The sequence below is a fragment of the Canis aureus genome, chromosome 18 (assembly GCF_053574225.1).
Source record: "Canis aureus isolate CA01 chromosome 18, VMU_Caureus_v.1.0, whole genome shotgun sequence".
In the NCBI taxonomy this organism is placed as follows: Eukaryota; Metazoa; Chordata; class Mammalia; order Carnivora; family Canidae; genus Canis; species Canis aureus.
This window is the reverse complement of record NC_135628.1, coordinates 37947023-37971944: the sequence shown is the minus strand read 5'-3', so window position 1 is coordinate 37971944 and position 24922 is coordinate 37947023. Positions and strand designations below refer to the sequence as shown.

Here is a 24922-nt window from a genome sequence, read left to right as displayed (position 1 = left end):
AGAGAAGAATTAGCACTCTATTAACAATGATTTTCTGAAAATTCACCAAGGCCATATTGCCCATTATTCCTACCCCAACCTTCACCAGTAAGTACAAATACACAGAGAGAGATTTAATGGCTCTAGTACTATTTGTTATTTCTCTACTTCACTTTTTTTAACCATCAGAAGCATATCCAAAGAGGACTGAGTTAAAGTGAATAGCTCTGGAAGGGGTCTGTTTCTCATGACCTCCATATGAGTGTAAGCACAGGTAGGAACATTGAGAAGGACAAGTAAACCACTTTGATCTTCCTCAGAAATTAAGGATGCCTATGTGATGGGCCCCAACATTGAAAGAAGATGATGTCTTTTTTTTTTAAGAAGATGATGTCTAATAAAACCTAGTATTTTCAAGTACTATCCTGATACTTTATATACATTATATCACTTACTCTTCTAATAATCTTAGGAAACGGTTATTTTTTCCCTCTATTTATGATATGGTATATAATCACCACGTTTTAATCCAATTTTCAACATGCATAGAATCACAAGGGAAAAAAAACATGGCTTTTTTATTCAGTCTAGTTGAATCCTGGCTCTATAATTTACTAACAGTTTGAGCTTTTGCAAGATCTCCATATGCAAAATGAGGATAATTATATCTACCTTGCAGCGTTGTTGAAAAGATGAAAGATACTGTCTATAAAACATCTAAGTCACAACTAATCACATTATAGCTGTTTAATTTGTGTGGATTCAATTGTTACTCACTAGACTTTCATAAAGCATCACCCTGGTACTGCGTACCCAGTTACATAATTATAGACATAAATCAGAGTACACCTGCACTTTGTAGACACTTACAATCTGGCTGGAGAAACAAATGAGTATAAAAAAATACAAGCATGCAAGTTAGTGATAATAAAGGTATTAAGAGAGGATATAAGACTCTGAGGCAGAAATGTTCAATTCTACCTTAAGGAATTGGAAAAGTTTCATATTGCAGAGGAGATATTTGCTCTGAACAAAAAAGGTAGGATTCATATCTAATCTGGTAGAGAAGAGGAACAAAAGTTCAGAAAAGGAAAGAGTATGAAGCATAAAATAATTCAGGGATGACCAACAGCTCTGTAGGCTCAAGTGGACTTATTCTTGTGAATAAGCCAACAATAGGGTCACTGTCCATAGCAGTGCCATTTACTAGAAATATACACTGAGCCACACATATAATTTTAAATTTTCTAGTAGCCACATTAAGAAAGTAATAACATAAAAAAAGAAAGTAATAACATAATAACATTTTACTTAACTCAATATATCTAAAATATTATCATTTCAAGATATAATCAATATAAAAATCTTATTAATGATTTTATTATTTCTCACACATGTCTTTGAAATCCTATGTGTATTTAACAATTATAGCACACCTCCATTTAGACTAGCCATATTTCAAGGGCTCAACAACCACAAGTTGCTACTGTATTGAACAGGGCAATTTAGGAGTAAGGAGGCCAGAGGCTCAGGTCACAACCATGTTGAGGACCAACAATTAAGTAGAGTGAGAGTGGAAGAACACAGAAATGTCTTGTGGGGAGTTGAGGAAGACAGTGGCTGAGAAAAAGAAATGGGAACTTCCAAAAATAGTGTGACAGAAGTCAGGAAAGAGATTTTCAAAAGGAACTCATTTCCAAAGACAAACTCCTACCCTTCCCCTCGCAGCCTGATCATCTTCCAGCATTCTCTGAGGAAAGAGCACCAAATCCCTCCATGAGTCAAGCCAGAAGGAGTCATTCTTGATACCTCTCACTCCTTTACCCACCATATGTAATGCATCACCAATGCTTTTCCGTATGCCTTCTATTTCTGTCTCAAATTCATCTACCTCTTGAATCCTCTACCATGTCTCTACAGTCTACTTCAAATCAATATCACCTCTTGTTCAGACTATAACTAAGTCTTTAGTACCCTACACACATCCATTGTAGCATACTTTAATTTATCCACCCCTGCCCCCACTGCTGCCAGCACAGTCTTTTAATTTTAGTTTTAGGTTCAATCTGAGTGAAACAATTCAAAGCCTTTCCTTTTGCTCTTAGGAGAAAGACAGAGGTCCTTACAAAGCTTATGAGCCCCTACATGGTGTGGGTCCTACCGCCTTTCCAGTCCCTTTTGTAACTAGTTGCTTCTTCGCTCATCACCCTAGCAGCATTGGCCTTTGTTCAGTTTCTTGTGCTTGCCAGGCTCCCTTCTGCCACAGGATCTTAGCACATGCTATTCTATCCAGGATATTCTTATTTTCCTTTTTCCTAGTCAACCCTTACTCATCCTTCAAATCTTATTTTAAGCAGCACAGCTTCAGAGAGAGCTTCTCTGATTAAGTGTAATTCCTATTCTAGAGGGACTGATAGCACCATTTTCCTCTTTTTCTGACTATTCATTATAATTAAAACTCTGTATTTAGTCAATATGTCTCCCCCAGATTGTGGGGACAATGTCAACTTTGCACTGTCAATGCTTAGCTAATTGGTAACATTCACTCAATAATCCAGGCAGCAAACATTTACTGAGCAGCAAGCAACCTGGGAGCAGATCCCATGCTAGTTGCTGGAGGTGAACAAAACAGGAAACAAACAGGTCTGAGTTGGGGGAGTTGGGAATCTGGAAATGCTCTTTTGGAGTTCCTTTGGTTTAGTTAGGTTTTCAACCAAGAGCAATGATATATAAATCACATAGTGATACCAAGTACCTATAACAGTTTCTCCTGCAAACTTATCCAGGTAAAATTAAACATACCTTTTTCAGCTGAAGGAATAATGAAATCCCAATTGATGGTCTAATGTTATACTGTATGGGAAGTTCAGCTAGAGATACCCAACATGCCTTATTCTGAGCATCAGCAAAGTTAACATCTTTTCCTGCTATAAGATAATAAATAATGAATGGTTGTCTAAGACTGAATGTTTTAAGGACAGAAAATTATCTTTTCTTGAATAATACAGTTATGAACAATTTAATCATACTTTGGGGTTTTAACATTAGGAAAGACATCTTAGCAACTTCTTTCTGTGTTACTTCTCAAATATGTGTAGCATCAACTTTAATATTTTAAGTCTTGTGACAAATATTCTCATACTTTCTAAATGGAAGAAAATGGTGGATGAGCATTTTGTAGGTGCAGAATGATTCAAGTATGGCCAAGATACAATCTCAGCTGAAACTCAATGTGGTGACGACTACATACAAAGATTTAGGAGAAAAGTCAAGAAAGGTCCTTTATGGAGGGGAAAGAAAGAAGTGGGTGTTGGGAGGCAAGACACTAACATTTATCAAATACTTGCTAAATCAAGCTCTATATTTAGTACCTAATTTCTCTTATTTCAGAGAAGTGTTATAAGCAGCTTATTTTAGAAATCATTTCAGGCTAGATTTTTTCCTACATTAATAAAAGCTAGTTGTAAAATACTTAGCTGCTTAATTATTATCAACACATATGGCAGTTACTATGATTAACTCATATAATCTCCAAAACAACTCTTAGGAGGTAGGTGCTATTATTAACCCATTACATGAATGAGAAAACTGTGGCCTGGGGAGGATAAGTAACTTGCCCAAATCACAGAACTAACACAATAAAGGGCTGGGTTTGAATCCCAGAAGTCTTGTTTTAGAACCAGTGCTCGAGCCACCATGCAAAACTGCCTCTCAAGACTTTTCAATTCTTCTTGAATTATTTCAAAAATCACTTGATCGCAGAAAAAATCCATATCTTTGTTACAGGATGGAAAGCACAAAAGTCAGATAGTTACAATCTGCCCGTTGTGAAAGATCCATCACATGAAGACAAAGGATCTTTAAAATAAAATGCAAGCCAAGAGAAAATACACTTTTACAAGCCAATTCACATGTCATTTCAGGCATTTAAGCCTACTGGATCAGTATTACCACTAAATTAGTGGTAAAGGTCATATAAATTATAATCGCCAATATTGTGACCTCACAGTGTAGGTCTACACATCAGTTATTAACCAACTGCACTGAGTTTGAAACCATCATTATTTCAAATCTCCAACTGCAATCTTTTTTGAATACCATTTATGCAGATAAGAGAAAAGATGACAGTCCACCTACTCCACCTATTTATACTCTCCAAAGGAGAAAAAAATACTCCATGGTAACAAAAAAATCAGTGAAAATTGTAGTATTGTACCAGATCTAGTAACTCACCTCCTTTTCTTTATTGCTATTAGGTTAAACCACGTGAAGTTGATAATATTCAACCATAGTTGACCTACAAAAATGGCATTCATATGGTTCAATATACCAGGAAAGTCATACTTCAACATATATAATAAAATCTAAAGAATTCTGTGTCATTGTCCCTAAAAAGAAGGACTGCTCAGCAGCCCATCAGGAGAACTTTTAAAAATCTCAGCTCTGATGGACATTCCTTGAATTTATACCATCATAAAAAAAGCCTTACTCTTGGGATAAACTTAATATTCCCTGTCGCAATGCTATTGCAATTTACTTGAATCAAATAGGTACATTAATGTGTTTGTTTTTGTTTTTGTTTTTAATTGTGACATCCCTCTGAAGACCCTATAGTAAGATTCAGTTCCATGTTGCCCAGCTTGACTGGTCAGGTAGTTTAGACTCAGCACCTTTATGTTAGCAGCATTTTGGGTTTCTTGATCCATTAGAGGTTTTTTTTTTTTTGATCCATTAGAGTTTTTACTTTGGCAGTCTCTGTACGTGTGCACACGCACACACACATGCACACACACGGTATACCTGCCTGCTGAGAACCATATGTGTCAGAGATTTGGGAATGAAAATCATCTACCTTGAAGCCATTGGCTGACATCCCACATGTTCTGGCAGCCACTTCAAGTTGTCACTATCAGTTGTCTCATGTCAAATGAGTTAATAAGCTCATTTAGAGTCCTGGTGGGCAGATGTGCATGCAGGTCAAAGTCCTTTCCACGACAAGAATTACTGGATTACTAATGAATTTTCTTCCCTTTAATTAGGCTCAGGACAGAAATAGCATTTAAACTTTGACATCTCTGAAGAAAAAAGCATTCAGATAGTTTGGCAGCTTGGCTCCAATCTTCATTAAATAGATATTTATAATTAAAATTGTAAAGAGATCTTTCACACTGAGCAGTCACAACCTTGTTCAAAGTAGTAAGCTGCCAGGGGAACCAGAGGCCCATCATTGGTTTGGGACAATTGGAAAGGTTGACACGTTCAAGTACCCTGCTTTACATGAAGCAAAAAATATAGTCATTCTGTTAAGAGGACCATGAACTTAAAAAAGTTTTCTGTTTGACTAATATTCCATTCTAGGAATTGTTGATGTCTATGTAGGTTTCACCTGGTTTGTTTCCCATCAAGTTAGAAGAATTATATCCTACTTCAAATCATGATTTTTTATGATTGAAAGCAACATTATGATGTCAGGAGATTGTTAGGTCTTTGAATTGTGTGAGAGCTGAAATAAAACTACACAGTGTGCTTGTTTGAAGAGGCAGTTTAAAATCCTTCATACTTGTTCATATCTGTGGTGTTGAACTACTTCCAAGCCATAATTAAAATATTAGTTACATTTAGTAGATTGATCTTCTAAAGCTGTTATGCTAACATTGAGTCAAATCAAGTATTTAAATAATGAATAAAGCAAGAATGTATTTTTAAGACTACTAAAACTTCGTTAATGATAATTCTGTTCCAGCAAAACTAGTGCTGTTATAGAAAACATGAGACTCTAAGTTATATATTTAAAACTGTAAAAAAAATAAAAAATTAAATCCCAAGTCTACTTGCCTCTCTTAGAAAAAAGTGGAAGTATAGGGACAGTTGGTTAAGCATCTGCCTTTGGATCAAGTCATGATCCCAGGGTCCTGGGATGGAGCCCTGCCTCTGGCTCTCTGCTGAACAGGGAATGTGTTTCTCCCTCTCCCTCTGCCCCTCCACCCACCTGGGCTCTCTCCTCTCTCTCTCTCTCTCTCTCTCTCTCTCTCTCTCTCTCAAATAAAATCCTTGAAAAAGTGGAAGTACAAGAACACATCAGATTATTAAATGCACAAAAGCTTTTGATGGGTTATGTCAATGCTGTCCTGTTTCACTTTATTATCCCAATATCTTGGAAGAATGGTCAGGATTCCTGGCTATTGTATTCTTCTCCCTTTTCACTTCCCCAATCTCTCTATCAAAACTGTTCCCTTACAGATTTCCAATAACTTCAAAGTTGATGCACTAAATGACTTTTAGGTTCCTGCCTGTTTGACTTGTCTACAGTATGTAACTGTTGACAACTCATTCCATTTAAATATACATCTTCCTATTCATTCAACAAATATTTCTTTGTCCTATATAGTACTTTTTTCTCTGAGATATAATAGTGCTCCTTACCCATTGTCACTAGATTTATTTTTTAAAACAGTAAAGGACCTGCATATATTTATCCAATTCCCTTGCTAGTGGCTCATATCTTGAAAAGGCTAGTCATATTTAAAGGCAGAATGCATAGAAGCTAAAAGGAAACTATTAGCTACCAAAAAGATGTGCATGTGCATTCCTGGTAGCTATTACAAAGGTTGACAACCAGTGCTCTTTTAAAAATCGACCTCTTTCCATAGGACATTTTGACGAAAACAGGATGTTGTGTAGAGATCCTATGTTTACAGTTTCAACTTTAGGATTTGTACTTTTAGTTCTTAGTCACTTCTTTAGAAGAATACTAGCTACTTGAAAAATACATACCATGCTTGGAAACCTCAAGAAATTAGATGAATCCTTGACAAAGTTGGATAAGGAAGAAGAGAGCGTACAAAAATCATGGTGTGATGCAGAACCATGGTACGTTCTGCTTGATTTGTCCTCACTCCTCTTGAAACATAGGTTCCATTTATTCATTGATACAAGATCCTTTGTTCATTTTGGATGGATAAATGAATGCTGGATTCACTGGAGATTATTTACCCTCATCATATCTATTTATTAAACTGGACAAGGCTGCTATTTCTCTGTGGATTTTCTTGACATCTCACAAATAAAAGTGAGTTAAGACAAATCTTATACGTAAAAGGCCTTTTAGTTTCTCACACTTGTGTGTAGCACAAGAAGAAAAATCTAAGGGGAGAAAAATCCTGAAGGAAATATATGAATATCCTGGAGTAAAACAATAGAAGAAGTTATGATAGGCAAGGTTATGCATCCATTAGCATAAGTTACTATAGAATATAATATCATGGTATTTGTAATTGTTGGAGGATTAACATGTGGTACTTGGACTTGGAAAGCACATCAGGAATAAAAAAAAAAAAAGCTAAAAAGCTAAAGCTCTAGCAGTACTAGGATACCCCACTAGCCCTAAAGCTCTGGTAGTACTAGGATACTCCAACATGTCACAAGCTATTTTCTGCTCATACCACAGTGAACAGGCCCTCATCCCAGGAGCACAAAGAGAGTCTTGGAAAGAGCCGATTTGCAGAGATTTGAGAAGGAAACACCCTTCCAAAATAACCTCAAAAAGACATCAAGAAATGGCAAAAATTATCTAATGTGGTTTTGGCACACCCAGCATTCTACTGTGTTTATTTGTACAAAACTAATTTTGTAACTTGTTCTCTGTGATTTGAAAGCCCTGCCAATTTTGAGCCATTTTTTTTTCTAGTTATTAGAGAGCCCATTGTAGGGCCAGATGGGATTGCAACCTGAACCACCACAACAGCCCTTAGAAGTCGGCATAGGACTCTCAGGTACTCAATTTTTACTAAGAGCACAGTGCTCTCTCCAGAGTTATAATATTTTCCTTTTGGTCCTAGGGATAAGGCTCTTGTGTGATTATAATGCTAATTGATTTTAGAGACTGATGGAATGTTCTTATGAATGCCACTGCATGACCTTCATATACGAGGGAGGCTGAAGTGGCATTAGAGCCACAGCTTCATTTTGAGAAATATCTATGTTTTGTTTCTAAGACAACAAGGTCATTCAGGGCAGAACACTTTACATATGGAAAATATTAATGACAGAAATGATTTGTGAAACTGGGCCTGCATCACATTTTTCCTTGATTTATCCCATGCTATTTTTCCCCCTTTTGTTCTTTGACCACCTTTCTGCAAACCCTTTGTTGAAGAAAATCCAACTACTAGAGCAATAGCATGAGACTGTAGCTCATGAGAGAGATCATTCATAGATTCAAAGGCATAGGCCCCATCTAGAAACTCTTATGGAATCTTTGCAAATATAACAAGTCTAAAGTTTTCTGTTTGAAGCTCTCTTAAAAGAAAAAAATATTTGAAATGTATATTACTGTTTTCTTTTCCCCATGCAATTCCCTTCCTTCTCTTCCTACATCTTCAGATGAACAGTATAACCAAATAGAAATGCACCTCTCAACAGACTGTTGTTTCTAGCTAGAGTACAGGAGAAGGGAGACAGATGTAAATTCCATACTGTCCAAAAAATACATTTATCTCAGGTCAACTATGCAGGAAATTCAGCAATATCCCTAAGGAGGTAAATATAAATTGGTGATGAAGAGCAGGCTGGCTGGGTTTGAATCCTGACTCTATCCCTTACTAGCTATACAGACTTGAACCCATAGCTTAAACTCTCTCTGTTTGAATAGCCTAATCTGTAGCATGGAGGTAAGACTAGATCATGCCCCAAAAGGTAGCAGTATGTTAAGTGAGTCTTTAAAATTACATGTCTGTACATAGTAAATATACAATAAATGTTATTGATTATTATAGAAGTTTCAAAATAAATAATCCTCCCCGTGCCCATGAGAAAATACAGAATTACTAGATTTTAGAGAATTTTTTGCACAAATTGCAACAGCAATTTCTTAAAAATATTTTGTAATAAAATTGTAATGCAGGAAAAGAAATGTCATTATAAACATAACATTATTTCCAGATTGAGGAAAAAAGTATATTAAGCCTTTAAGATTTAGAAGTATGTTCTGAGACACAAGATGAAATTACTCCCTTAAACCTGACTTTTAAGAGAATATACTAATAAATTTATAAAATTTTTAAAAATTTAATGATTAATGCAACATGCATCTCTGGTTGACAGACCCAAAGAGAAGTAAAAATTAATAATAGTCTTTTTAAAAGATTTTATTTATTTATTCATGAGAGAGACACACAGAGAGAGAGGTAGAGACACAGAGGGAGGGAGAAGCAGGCTTCATGCTGGGAACCCGATGTGGGACTCTATCCCAGGTCTCCAAGATCACACCCTGGGCTGAAGGCAGTGCTAAACCACTGAGCCACCAGGGCTGCCCAAATTAATAATAGTCTTGAAGTATGAGTCAAGAGACTACTAAATTTGTGACCTTAAACAAGAAATATTGCTAGAAGGAAAAAGAAAAACTCACTCCCACTTCATTTGCTCCCAGCAACCCAGAATATGCTCTAGAAATTGACATCTTTTTCAATTGGCAATGAGCTTTGTGTATTCACCATATTCACCTGGCAGTGAATTTTGTGATTAAAATCCATCTGGTGGGGTGCCTGTGTGGCTCAATTGGTTAAGCATCTGCCCTTAGCTCAGATCATGATCCCAGGGTCCTGGGATTGAGTCTCACATTGGGCTCCTTGCTCTGCCCGCTTCTCCCTCTACCTCTGTCTGCTACTCCCCCTGCTTGTGCTTGCTTTTTCTCTGTGTCAAATAAAAATCTTTTAAAAATAAAATAAAAACTCAAGTGCTCAAGTGGTAATTTTATGTTATATATCCTTTAGCACAATTTGTTTTTATTTTGTAAAGATTTTATTTATCCTATTAGAGAGAGAGAATGCTGGCGGACGGGCAGAAGGAAAGAATCCCAAGTAAACTCCACCCAGAGTTGTGGAACCCAACTGGGATTCAATCTCTTAAGTGACTGAGCCTTCTTGGTGCCCCCTTTACCACATTTTTTTTTAAAAATTTATTTTAGAGAGGACTTTAGAAAATTTGTGAAGTCCTCAAATACTTTTGGAAAAATTACTCCTCTTATGATGATGTAAAGTCAAGCATGAAATGTTCCAACTTCCCCTAAACTCTTTTTTTTTTTCAAAAATGTTATTTATTCACTCATGACAGACACAGAGAGAGAGAGAACGAAAGAGAGAGAGGCAGAGACACAGGCAGAGGGAGAAGCAGGCTCCATGCAGGGAGCCTGACGTGGGATTCGATCCCGAGTCTCCAGGATCACACCCTGGGCTGAAGGCAGGCTCTAAACCGCTAAGCCACCGGGGCTGCCCGCAACCCCCCACCCCCGCCCCGCTAAAATCTTGACTATATTTACTCTTTCTAAGAATTAATGCACAATTGGAATTAAAAGCTAAATTTTGTCTAAATAAGTTTATGTTAAAAGAAAAACCTAAATAGTAATTGTATGAAATATGAATAGAAGTGAGCAAATGATGGTACGTTTTGATGGACTGCCACTAACCAACTCCTAAAGCTACCTGCCCTGCTCCTAACCCTCCACTGGGTGCTCTCCAGAGCTGATGAGCCTTGTTGTGCCTTTGCCTCAGGCAAGCCATTTGATATCCAGACTTTACTTCTCATTTTCCAAAATGAAAACTTTAGGCCAGTATAATCTCTAACATCCCTCGTGGCTCAGTCTATAATTCTACAGCTATTGCAAACTCCAAACCCCATCCCTGATTTTAAGCCTCTTTTTCACAAACATGAAAATTATCATCTTAGGTAACCAGAAAATCCGAGAAATAAGTGTGGACTGTCAAAATATTTTTTTTCTTGCTGCAGGATCTTATCTACAGCCAAAGCAATTTTATAAAAACTCCTATTCAGTATTCAAGAGATACGTTTCTTTTCCCCAGAGAGAATTAATCATAGGCAAAGACTGGAAAAGGCAGTTTCCCCTGATGAAGCTTAAGCACACTCCTGCTGAGAAGCTCATTCTATTTTAATTTGCCAATTAAAAGTGGCCTGGGAAATCACACATTGTTGTTATCTCATTAAAAATACTATACTTGTCACTCTCTTTCTTCTCCTTGGAAAATGAACACTCCGGCAGCTCAACTGCTCCCCACAGCTTAGATTTGATAGCACCTTTAAAAAATTGGCTGTATCCAGGGTCCATTGGGAATGGCATCTTCTGCTGTTCTTGCTGCCACAAATTCTAAGATCTCCACTCACAACACTGTTTATTGGAAATTTACTATATCCATGAAATTTACTAAGCATTGAGAAGAGTTTACAAGGTACTTAAGAGCTTGTTTTCAGCAAATTAATGGCCACTCTTATTGGAAAACAAAGCCTTATAACCAGGTCTTTTAAATATCCCAGCCATAGCATCTTTTGGCTCAGTTTGGCTCTTATTCAACCCCTCCTCATTTTGCCTGGTTATATGTCACATGACATTACAAGCCTGGTACTGATCGTTGAGATTGCACCCCTGTAGCAATCTTTTTTTATTATTATTATTTTTTTTTGTAGCGATCTTTAAAAGCTCGATTTTTGTTGGCATGACATTCATAAATCTCCTTCTTTCATAGACTCTATATTGAGTTGGTATCACATATGGGGAAACAGTGATTTAAATTGGTTATTTGTTACTACTTTTCAGTTTCTAATGAACCGTAAAATGACTAAAGCACAGGAGTGAGAAGGAAACACTGCAAGATTCTGAATAATGACTCGTATTTAATAATACACCTTTGACTAATATGATAATGAATTATAAAGCTATGCCACTGACTTCCTGCATGTATTGGATGGAACACAATTCTGTGTATACACCTGAAGGTTATTATGGATTGCCAAAGATACACCCTCAAAGAGTCATTGACTTCTGCTTCATAAAAATACACATTAAAAAAAAAAAACATTGATCACTATAGCTCATTAGGGGAAAGGCACTCTGCCTGTCTTTAATCGAAGGGTATGATTACCTTATTGCCTTGAAATCCCTTTGGGCCTGGATCCCCTGGAGGTCCACTAATGCCCTGTTCCAGGATGAAAACCAAGAATTAGTTCTGTGTACCAAGGTCAACCAGGAATGAATTGTTCACTAGGGTCCCCAGTGTTGCTGAATTTAGAAGTCAAACTATGTATCTCAGAGCTGCATAGGAGTTCTGTGTGACTGAGAAGTGGAATGAGATGAAATTTCTCATGTCTAAGAGGCAACTTCTGAAATAGTACTTAAGCTGAGAGCAAACATATGTTCATGAGGTGTTTGCTTTCTTTTTCTTTTATTTTTTATTTATTTATGATAGTCACACAGAGAGAGAGAGAGAGGCAGAGACACAGGCAGAGGGAGAAGCAGGCTCCATGCACCGGAAGCCTGACGTGGGATTCGATCCTGGATCCCCAGGATCGCGCCCTGGGCCAAAGGCAGGCGCTAAACCGCTGCAGCACCCAGGGATCCCAGGTGTTTGCTTTCTAAGCCCGTGTTTCCAACCTTATCCCTGGGCTGGACGCCCTTTTGGAAAAATTTTGAATGAACAACAATTTTTTTTTGAAATATCTAAGGTGTTTATAACTAAAAGTTGGAGCTTCTGATGACTCCATGATAACCAGAGTTACTGCCCTGCCCTGACACAATTCCAGGCCAAAGAAAAGTAGGTGATGGTTAACTAGGTGCTGTTGAGAAAATCTTGGGTCAAGTTATAATTTTCAGTAGACTTTTTGAAATACATACACCCTCCCTCTACTCCCCGGAAACTTTAGACTAGGTAAATCCCCAGACTGGAAAAAAACTGATCTAAATTATTTTTTGAAATCCATAGACTATGTTTAACTTAAATAAATGCCTTTAAGTATTAGTCCATGTTACTGAGTACTAAGTACTTATAATAACGGAACAATACAAATACCATAATTTAGATAAAATGAATAGTTTTTCTAACTATATTACAGCAGCAAAGCAAAAATAGTTACTTCCTGTTTTTAATTGCTTTGGCTTTATCTGTCTTCTGAGACTCAAATTTTTAAACTTTTATCCCTTTACTAAGTAAATCCAGCTGCTGGTACCTATCCATGGGGAGCCTGAATTAGTTATTCAAAACACTGGATAGTGATTTCCAAACATTGTTGTACATTGGAGTCACCTGAGAATATGTAAAACTACTGATGCCTGGCTTCAATCCTTAGATATTCAGATTGAATTGACAGAGAGAGCAAATGGGCAAAGTGAGTTTTATTTTTTTTTTATTTTTATTTATTTATGATAGTCACACAGAGAGAGAGAGAGAGAGAGAGAGAGAGAGGCAGAGACACAGGCAGAGGGAGAAGCAGGCTCCATGCACTGGGAGCCAGACGTGGGATTCAATCCCGGGTCTCCAGGATCACGCCCTGGGCCAAAGGCAGGCGCTAAACCGCTGCACCACCCAGGGATCCCGCAAAGTGAGTTTTAAAAGCTTCCTAGGTGATTCTAATCCAGACATAGATTTGGTTTAGCTTCCTTACCTGAAGTCCTCTGGGTCCCTTTGGTCCATGTGGTCCTAACGATCCCTGTGAAATAAAATTAATAATAAGTTGCTCTAAATATTCATCTTCAAAGTACAATGATTTTAGATGGGGGAGAAGGGAATGTGTTCTGAGTAATAGCCAATCTTCCAAGGTTATCCAAACAGGAACGCCAAAGGATGCACTGTTAACAAAATGATCCGAATTAATAAGCCAACATGAGGTCAAATTTTCCTTTAGTGAACTCCATGAAAACACAATTTTAGATGTAAGTCCTTCACCTGTATATTAAAATTTTGATCAGAGTAAAAAATTTATTTCTTAAGATTCCTTAGAAAGCAGTGCTCTTCGTGGAATATTGTTTCTTTCCAACAAGACAAAGACAAGTAACAATTTAGTAAGTTTTCACAATGTCTAGATCACTCTTTTGCCCATCTTCAAGACATGCAGCTTGACAAAACCATGTTTATACTCAACCCCCCTTTTAACAGAAAATATTTCAGTGTTCCATAACTAGGAAACCCCCTAAAACTTATTTTTAGGAGAATATAGTCTAGTCTCTCTTTTCTCACATTATTTTTTTTTTTGCTTACCAAAATATAACCTGTTCATAATAGACACGCCTTGACAATTATAGAAAAATGCAAAGAAAAGAAAAAAAATCACACAGAAGCAACTACTATTAACATTTTAGGCATATACAATAATTACATTTCTTCAAATAATTTGATTAAAGGGCATATACAATTTGTGCCCTTCTTATCTGGTCTTCCATTGTATCAAAAATATTTTTCTATGTCATTAAAAGCTCTTAGTAAATGGAATAATATTCAAGAATATGAAACTATCATAATTTACTTACTCGTTTCCCTAGTTTTGACATTTAAATAGTTTTTGATGATTGCTATTTTAAATAATATTATAATGAACATCTTTGTGCATAATCTTGTCCAATTTCTAATGAATTCCTAAAGATGATGTCCTGGAAGAGGACGACAGACACAGAGATGATGAGCACATTCAAGGCTCACTGTCTTTTGTGTCTCACACCCTACATGGAAAGAAAAAGCAAAACCTCCCTCCATAGAATTTGTTCAGATTTCCATTCTTACTACCTGAGCAGAGAGTGATCTTCATTTTACAGCCCGCCCATCAATGCTGAGTATTATTTACTGTCTCAGTGTTTGCTAGTTTGATAAGAGAAATAATATTTTAATGTGTTACTTTCACTTATCTGATTGCTAATGTATTTGGATTTTTTCGATTTAATTAGCCATTTATATTCCCTCTCTTGTGTCTCTTCATGTTCTTTGTATGTTTGACATAAACTTATATGAACTCATGTCAAGGACACTATTTCATTGACTCTAGACATGCATTTGTTTCCCAGATTTTTATATCCCTGGCACTAAGATACATTTTGCAGTCAATTGCATCTTCGGTTTGTAATTGGCAGCATGTTTGCTTTCTTTTTGGCACAAAAAAATAATAGGGCATTTAACAATCCCCTGGCATCCTAGTCAATGAAATGGGATATTAACTCTTTGTCAGTCGTTTTTGTTTCAAATAGTTTTCACGGTTACTGTTTAATATAACTTTCATTTTTGTTCTATGTGTCCCTCCTTCTGTATATTCAAGTCCATGTCTGTCTCCCATTTTCAATTATCCTCCAAGCAGAATCCATTTATTACAACAGTTTTCACTCTGCCCAGAGATAATTACCAAGCCCACATTTTTCAGATCCACCTGGCCTTTAACTCCACAGTACTTTAAAAGCTTTCACAAAGTCTCAAGCTATTTAAAGTGCTTAGTTAGCTACATAGGCCGGTGTCATTATCTCATTCTCTGCTTTTCACTTTTTGCCTGTTTTTTTTTTTTTTCCCTTGGCTCTCTTCCATAATTAAAATACAGATATTGAAAGAGTTGAGTATCTGGGTAGCATGCTGTTCATAGTTCTTAACTATAATGAAAACTATTTTTATTCTCTACATTTTTGTATCTTTTGCCATTTTGTTTCAAATGTATTCTGTATATTTGTGCTCCATTAAGGAACTCCTTAACATATTTAATGTTGTCTCCAGTTTATTTTATTTTTTTTAAAGATTTTATTTATTTATTCATGAGAGACACAGAGAGAGTCAGAGACACAGGCAGAGGGAGAAGCAGGCGCCATGCAGGGAGTCCAATGTGGGACTCGATCCCGGGTCTCCAGGATCACACCCTGGGCTGAAGGTGGCACTAAACCGCTGGGCCACCCGGGCTGCCCTTGTCTCCAGTTTAAATACTTGATTCATAATTATTTATTTTTAATAAGGTAATTTTTTAAAATTTTTATTTATTTATGATGGGGGGGGGGGGGGTGGGCAGAGACACAGGCAGAGGGAGAAGCAGGCTCCATGCACCGGGAGCCCGACGCGGGACTCGATCCCGGGTCTCCAGGATCGCGCCCTGGGCCAAAGGCAGGCGCCAAACCGCTACACCACCCAGGGATCCCTCATATTTATTTTTAATGAAAGACAAATGCCTACCCGATTGCCTGTGGCTTGCTGCAATTTCAAAATGCCAAACTCTCGCCTATACCAGTTCTGCCACATTATTTATAACTGCGTCCTTAACTTATTCCATGGAGTTCTTTACTCCGTTTTGGAAAGTGCTTACAGTCAGTGTTTACATCTGAAAAACAATTCCACTTTGACCCAATTGGAGCTGGAATTGACTTTGCGGGTTAAATTATTTTTTTCACTGTAACATTCTGGAGGCCTGGCCTCAAAGGTTTGGTGCCACTAAGCAAGGTCTTTAAGGTCCATGGGAAAGGCATGCGGGGTCTCCATTCACTAAAGTTAGGTATGGCTTTGTTTTCTGCTTCATGTTTTATAGATGTGAAAATGGAGCCAATGACTTTCCAACTCCAGTAGCGAGAGCAAGGTAATGCATTTCAGGAATTTCTTCTTAAGGAAACTTAGCCCCAAAGGGATCACAGCTGTTAGCATTTTAAAAACATGTTCCTTACTTTGTCACCTTTTATTCCTGGTTTGCCACATTCTCCATTTTCCCCCTGAAAAATAAATAAATAAAATAAGTAAGAGGACATATGCAGTCATTCGGGGTTAGGATTTTTTAAAAAGATTTCTTACAGCATAAGCACTCTGAAGGGTTATATAGAAGTTTACCGTCAATCCTGTGGATTATCTGGGTATTGCACTCCGAAAAATTTTATCCATGAGTCATCCTTGACTTGACAGAATTAAATCAGTGATACCACCTAGTGAGGTTTAACATTGTTGAGAGGTGGATGAAATTAAAAGGAAAGAAACTAAGGTTTACTGAGCACCTATCATACGCTCTTTCTGTATGTGATTTAATTGAATCCACATCACAACTCCATGAGATCAGTTTTACAATTTTATTTTATAGATGAGAAAACTTAAGCTCAACAAGATAATTTCCCTTGATCAAGCAGCTCAGACTCATGTTCTCTATCTTTTCCACAACACCATACTCCGTCCTGAGTACCAGCTTTGATCAATTAGTAGTAAGAAAAAGATCCTGAGACCATGCCATGGCTTGCTAGGGAAAGGAGCCATGAAGAATTAGCAAGACTTGCTGGGAATGGGCATGGTGGCAAGCACACTCTGTCATTTCCCATCATCACATTCTCCTGTCCTGCCTTTCCTGGAATATTAATGAAAAAAGAACTAACATTTAAATTATGCTTTACAGTTTATGATCAATGTTATTTTGCAGATGTTATCTCAGTTAGGCTGACGTTAACTGTCTGACATAGATATTATTAGCCCAATTTCACAAACTGAGAATTTGTGATTCAAAAGGTTAAGTAACTTGCTCGTGTATAATGAGAATTGGGATCTCTGAATACTAATCCATTGTATCAGACTTCTAAGACTTTGAATAATTAGAACTAAAAGGTATCAAAGACAATTAGAAAAATTACTAGTTAGAATTTTCAAGTGCTTTCATATTTTTTTTTTTTGAACCTCAAAGCAATTCCTTTAAGTTTTATTTGAGCATGTCTGACACACAGTGTTACATTAGTTTCAGGTGTGCGATATAGTGATTCAACCTCTAAGTTATGTTGTGCTCGCCACCTTGTAGCTACTATCCATAACCATACTATCCAACACTACTGCAATACTGACTATGCTGCCTAAAAGCAATTCATACTTTTAAGATATGGCAGCTCAACTGGAGAGGTTAAATGAGTTACTTAAATGTACATGCTAGCCAATGACTCTTAGTCCAGTGCCCTCACTATGAGTGTGTGTTTCTGCTGCCGCTTTATCTTCCATGTGCTGTAAGGCATGCTACTCAAAGTGCCACTGCACAGTGACAAAAGAAATATGCACTACGATGAACATCAGTGCCCTGCCTCCTTCATTAAAGAAGATATGCTGTGAGAAATGAATGTCGACTAAACAGTGTATGTAGTGATATAGTGGATTTGTATTCTAATACAAGCTTTATCTCATCACAAAAAACCAACAGTTCACAGACTGACAGCCAGTGGGCAGATCACACTTTGAATAGCACTACTCTAAGGAGGTAAATAACTATTGTAACCACCAATCATGGATATAAAATCCAAAGATTTTACATTACTGCTAATCTTCACAACAGATTAGAATGAGAGAGAGAGAGAGGAAACGAAGGTTTGGAGAGATTAAACAGCTTGCCCATTGAGTCTGTTAGATTCGCAAGTCCATGTTTATCAACCATCCAAAGCTGAAGAAGGCACACCGCCATGGTCTGCAAGTTACTCTCCACTAACCATGGTACCACATGGGGTGTTGCTGGCATCAGGAACAGGAAAGAGGGAGGTACAATTCCTAGATCCAGCTATGCCTCTGTTCAAAAGCAATCTGTTCTCTCTCCACATCAAACTGAGTCAAACTGACCCAGGGAAAAACTGAGCTTTTACTTAGAACAAATTGAACATTTACTTCTGAATAAAAATGGAAAAAATCACTCTTGAAGAATCAATTAGAAAGCAATTAATTTAATAATGTTGGATGGGAATAAAATGAGTCAGCCACCAAAATATAAAACAGAAAAGTGCCCTAAATACACTCAAAATTCTTTTGGCCAGAGTTCACATTCCATTTGTCCAGACAGATTTGTTAGCTATAGGGTCCTGAGGAACAGCATTTGTTTTGGGGGCAGACTTCCATCAATGAAAATATTGTACTCATGTTATTTGCCTCTGCAAAGGCGGTTTCTTTTTTGGTGGGCTCAGTTAATCCCTGTGGAATGGCCACAATTACACAGTTTCAGAAACCAAGTTCTTCAGAAAGCTATGAACAGATTAGCTCTGTTCCCAGCCTCTAATATCTGATGCTGCTGTTCTTGGTGAAATTCTAGTTTGAATGTCAATGGTTCAGGGTCACTTTATTCTGACAGCTTGTATTTTCCAAATGAGAACTCCACCAGTGATTCTATAATTCCCCAGAAGTTTAAATGAGTCTTTCATATATATACATACATATATATACATACATATATATATAAATATATATGAATATGTGTGTGTGTATAAATGTATATATAGTGTTCATGAGTAGTTCATATTATAAATCAAGATAGAGGGTCTGGATAATTTTCTGCAACTATATATGGGACAATTTTACAATCATGAAACACTCTTAGCTTTCCCATATTATCATTTGCTCACTGGCTCTTCATAATAGCACCTTACCTTTTTAGACCAGCAAAAAATTTATAATACATTGTCACTTCCATAATTCCATTTGATTCTCCAACCACGCTGTAACTTAAGGAAGCCTACATTAATCTAGTTTTATGTGGATGAAGAAAGAGACACCTAACATTTCCTGTGATTGGGAATATGTTTATTGCCTGTATGCTGACTCACCTCTAATATATATATGCAGGACCATGTATCTAAATAGTTGAAAGTTATAAATTAAGATAATAACCTAGTAATGTTCTAGCTTCCTTTTCCAACAAGCACAGCTTCAAAAGGAATAGAAAATGAGGGATCCCTGGGTGGCGCAGCGGTTTAGTGCCTGCCTTTGGCTCAGGGCATGATCCTGGAGACCCGGGATTGAATCCCACGTCGGGCTCCCGGTGCATGGAGCCTGCTTCTCCCTCTGCCTGTGTCTCTGCCTCTCTCTCTCTCTCTCTCTCTCTGTGTGTGTTTGTGTGTGTGTGACTATCGTAAATAAATAAAAATTTAAAAAAATAAATTAAAAAAAAGGAATAAAAAATGAAAGAATTTTGGCATTCCTCAGAGGTCCATGTGGAAGTACAGCCCCACGCCCACAGCTGACAGCCCTGCTCCCTCTTGACTCCTCCCTACTTCTGGTTCCTTCCACAACAGGAGGAACAGATACACACGAAGGTGCATCAGGCTGTACAACAAAGCTCCTACCAGGGCCCCCTCCAGCTTCAAGAAACAACTTGCATTTTGTTTCCACATAGGCCTAGGGAAAAGATGGACATAGGAAAGATGTTTGCATCTGCCTGCAAAGCAGGCTCAGGCCATTTTGTAGGGATTTCTGGGGTCTTGTTTACCCAAAGCAAGGTCAAGTTTTAAGGGGGCACAAGCCCCTTGCCCCGCAACTTTCTGACTCTAATGGGGATTGGGCCAGAGGAGACCCAAACCAAGACCTCTTGCCCAGATCTGAGGGTTGCAGACAGATTGAATGAGAGGAACATGCTTTGCTTTCAGATAGATAATCTGCTAGCAGAGAGAACAGTGGCATAAACCTATGAATGGACCATTGAACACTCTCAAAGGTTCTTAACACCCCTCATCCAGCTTGATAACTTGTAATTTGCAAAGAATCATAAATAATCTATGAGCCCATAACTTTTGTTTGTTTGTCCCCAATGCAAACTCTACCCAGACACCTGACTATATGAAATAAAGTGGTTCCTTAGTGCTTCACCCAGGATAAATCCTCTTGCTTCCATGAGACAGTTCAGTGTCTATGTTTTATAGGAAGTGAAGGGCCAAGGGAGAAACCTAACTGCAATGTTGCTGTGTCCATTTGTACGTAAACACTTTTAGTCTGGATATCTGCTACCTAGCTGTTAAGTTGGGGTCCTCATGTTTGCAGAGCTGAGAGGCTGGATCCTATTCTCAGGGATCTTAGGGTGCCATTTATCCCTTACAACATGTCCTGTATCTTAAGTTCTATTATTGTTTCATGTTAACAGTTAAGAGTATACTTAGGGAACCCAGATTTACAAAAGTAAAAGAAACAAACTTTTTTTAAGTACACAAATACAGTTCTGTTTCTTTTCTTTCTGCCTGGTCTTCCCATTCATTGTTACCAACTTACCTTCTCACCCTTGTACCCAGGAATTCCCTAGTTAAAAAAAGAAAGAAAGAGTAAACTATATTAGGAGACATTACTGGAGGAAGTATTTGATGTTTTTCATTTATGGAGTATAACAAAACACATCTGTACAGTCAAGGAACTAAGATCACATACGGAAATATAAGCTATCTTACTCCTCTTTGAGCCTAGGGAATGTGCATTTACTCCGGAGAAGAGAAGAACGTGCTTTTCCCTTAATTACTTTCTATTCTCGGTTCCACATATTTTTTTAAACCCAATTCCTTACTTTGGCCCAAAGCTCAAGGAAGGACCATACACCGAAACTTGTTGCAGAAGGGATAACCTATAATGCTCCTTTCAAAATGGTGATATTGACTTTTAAACGATGAACCATCCCAGCTGAGAATGTTTCACAGAGACTGTTAGAGAAATTGACTTTAAAAAAAATAATGGCCTTTCCGGCGTATGTAAATATTTATATCCATTCCTCCTTTCAAATTTGGGCTGGAATATAGAACATCAACGAAATGAAAGGTTGGTTCCTTTATCACCATTAATGAGACAGTGACCTTTGAGTTCCTGTATTTTTTCTCTTGCTAACTAACTAGGGGCCAGTGCCTCTGTTCCTCTCTGGGGTACCCGTTGGGAACCCTGCTGGGCCTTCTGCAAGGCATCCCTGCCCATGAGCCCTCTAAGTAATATACTACTGAGTATTAAGTGAACCAGAAAATTACCAACTTTAAGCAACAGCAAGGCTTTTTCAAATAGGATTTCATGTCTTCATACAATAGCTTTCAAGGATGAAAATAGAATTGTAAGACATATTCTAAGTAAGCTGGAGAAACCAATAGAATAAACAAGCTATTATTACAGTTACATGTGTCAGGCTACACAATTTTGTTTTGTATGACTTTTCTTACAAAAGGCAAAAAAGGAAAACTTCAGGAAGGAAATAATACTTCTCTCCAAATGAGCGGTCACTGAGAAATTGAATATAAAAATAGAACTACAGTAAAAAATATTGTTACACTATAATTTAATTCGTCTTAGAAATATTTATTTGCATAGAGTTTAAGTTTTAATCTTGTGCTTAAAATTAAAGGCTGCATTATAGACAAATTGGGATTCTTTATGAAAACAATTCATGTTTTTAGCACTAAAAAATTCTGGACTTCCAATCTCAGGAATTTGAGAGTGTTCTCCGCCCCTTACAGCACACAACCATATTCAAATTCTGTCATTTTTTAATGTTAAAAGAGTATAGACTATATTTATGAAGGAGCAAACATAGCTTATGAATAGAAATCTTACTTTTTATAGTATACTCTTCCCCCCGTCCCCCACCGCCCTGTTTTTCTTCTGAAATCTCTGGTCAATGTATTTTTTTTTTTTTACAATTTTATTTATTTATTCATGAGAGACACAGAAAGAAAGAGGCAGAAACACAGGCAGAGGGAGAAGCAGGCCCCATGCAGGGAGCCCAATGTGGGACTCGATCCCAGAACTCCAGGATCACGCCCTGAGCTGAAGGCAGACACTCAACTGCTGGCTACCCAGGAGTCCCTGGTCAATGTATTGTTTGGGTGCTATCAGCTTGCTTCCTTCCTTCCTTCCTATCAGGACATCTTAATTACTAGTTTTAAACTATTCAGATTTAAAATATCCAAAACTGCACTCATCAGTCTGCCAAATTTGTTTCTGACTTTCTTGTTTCTATTAATGGTACCATCATATTTCAAATTACACAGAATCAAAAGTTTATAATTATCTTTTCTCTCTACTTACCCCTTACATTCCTTTAATCTAACCAGTTAAAATTCTCCACCAACTTTCACTGCATTTAGTTTTAAATCCATCCTCCCTACCCCTGCCAGCAGAGCCTTCATCTACCCCGCCGATATCAATAACCTGTCCACCACCACTCTTTGCCAAGTTCTGGCTTTCTTTCCATTTCTGCAGCCTACCAAGCTTATTCCTACTCAAGAGTCTTTATACTATTGCTCTTCCTGCCTAGAACACCCTCATGACCTTGTTTTACGTTTCCAGAACAAATCTCGCTGATGAAATCTCATTTGTTTGCCTGTTTATTGTGCCCCCTGCTAGAACATTCTATGAAACAGGGACTGTGTCTTGCTCACTCCTGTATTCCCAGAATCTAAAGAAAGGCCTAGCATATAAGTACATGCTCAATAAATATTTGTTGAATATATGAGTTAGAGTCAGTCCCCACAGCCTTTTCATGATTCTCACAGTGTTCTCTTCTTTTCTACTCTACTATCACTGTGGCCCAATTCTGTCCAATAGAATGTGAGCTACATATGTAATTTAATTCCCTATAGCCACATTTAAAAAGCAACGATAAACAGGCAAAATTAATTTTTAATAATATGTTTTACTGAGGGGTGCCTGGGTGGCTCAGTCAGTTAAATGTCTGACTCCTGATTTCAGGTCAGGCCATGATCTCAAGGTTGCAAGATTGAGCCCTGCATCTCCGCTTTGGATTCCCTCTCTCCCTCTCCCTCTGCTCCTGCTTCCCCACATACCCCATCTTGTATGCATATGAACTCTCTCTAAAATAAATAAATAAATAAATAAATAAATAAATAAATAAATAAATAAATAAATTTTTACCGATCCCAGTAGGTGTGAAATACAGTCATCCACATGTGACCAATATAAAAGTTATTAATGAGATATTTTATGTTTTCTTTGGTACTAAGTCATCAAAATTCATTGTGTATTTTACTCCTACAGCACACCTCAATTCAGGCCTGCCGTGTTCCAGCCGTTCAGTAAGCACGTATGGATAGTGGCTTCCATATTGTCCAGAGCAGCTCTAGCCAGTGTCTCTGTTCTCATATAAACTGTAATAGAAAACCTTCTTCTCCGTGCCCCTTCCTTCTGTGTATCCCCACTTCAGTTTCTCCTTTTCAGTCATGCCAGATTAATCTCCCAAGTACATAGCTCTTGGGTTGTACGCTTCATCTAAAATCTAAATCTCTCACCTAGCAGAGCAGGGAGCACTCACTCTGACCTTTACACTGTGGCTGGCAACAGGAGTCTCTCACTATTTTCCAGCACATGGCCTTCCCTCCAACTGCAGGTCTTGGCACCCTCCACTTGGAATGCCTGTACCCTTGCACCTTTCCATTCTGTCCTTTCCTGTCTCCAGGAGTCATTCTGTAAAACCTACCCTGGCTTCAATATCCTCTGAGTGCCCACAGTAATTTGTGCATGCAAATTTTACAATATTTTGACATTCTGCTTCATGGTGCAGCAATTTTTAAAAATTAAAGTATAAGCGACACACAATGTTACATTAGTTTCAGGTCTACAACATAGTGATTTGATTTCTCTATACATTATGCTACCTTCACCACAAGAGTAGCTACCATCTGGCACCATAAAACACTACATATAATACCATTGACTGTTCCTTATGCTGTACCTCTTATCCTTTTATCCTCATGACTTATTCACTTTAAAACTGGATACATATACCTCCTACTCCACTTCACCCATTTTGCCATCCCTCCCTCACTTCTGGCAACTAATACCGTAGCTATTCTAAATATCTTAATCTCTCCTATAACACACTTCTCAAAAAATATAATTTGTCTTAATTTTATTTTCACACAGTAATATGCTTTATAGGTAGAAGACACCTAAGAAATATTTCCTAAATGAATAACACACATTTCTGAATGCATTCCCACTGTTCATAAAGTTGATTAAAAACACCAAGAGATCAGTTTTTAAAATCTCTGGGCCTGCCTACTGGGCTTTTGCCAAGGGGACAAGCCAGGAGGAGAAATGTGGCATGGCCTTTTTTTAAAATTAACTGTTCACACTTATCTGCTCTTTGCTATTTTACTGCAACTCCCCAGAAAATGCAAGAGAAGAAATTTACAGTGATTATTTCTCAATCTCTAACATCTTCTAATTTTAGAAATAACAAATCAACTAGAATGAAAACTTTTTTTTTTTTTGTCTGTAGATCAAATTTACAAAAGTGCTGTTTAGGTTATATAGTTCTATGCTCCCAGATTTTTAAACTCATTCTTTATTGGAAAAAAGAAAAAGAAAAACAAGAAGCAAAGCAAAATATTTTTCTTATTTGAGTCTTCCACAAATCTTACTTAAGTATCAGAGAATGTCATGTAGTTGACTACCCG

General features: G+C 37.4%; 1 protein-coding gene and 1 long non-coding RNA gene across 4 annotated transcripts in view; one reads left to right on the top strand and one right to left on the bottom strand.

Annotated features, from left to right (window-relative positions):
* COL28A1 (collagen type XXVIII alpha 1 chain) overlaps window positions 1-24922 on the bottom strand; it is a 161424-nt gene that overhangs the window by 118044 nt on the left and 18458 nt on the right. For both annotated transcript variants that reach the window (XM_077856802.1, XM_077856804.1), the window contains 4 exons: window positions 20748-20774; window positions 16436-16480; window positions 13426-13470; window positions 11910-11963 (listed from right to left, as the gene is read on the bottom strand). In XM_077856802.1, the coding sequence (XP_077712928.1) occupies window positions 11910-11963; window positions 13426-13470; window positions 16436-16480; window positions 20748-20774 (171 nt within the window). The remainder of the gene's footprint in view (window positions 1-11909; window positions 11964-13425; window positions 13471-16435; window positions 16481-20747; window positions 20775-24922) is intronic.
* The window catches only part of LOC144288859 (uncharacterized), a 171596-nt gene that overhangs the window by 143345 nt on the left and 3329 nt on the right, over window positions 1-24922 (top strand). The window lies entirely within an intron of this gene.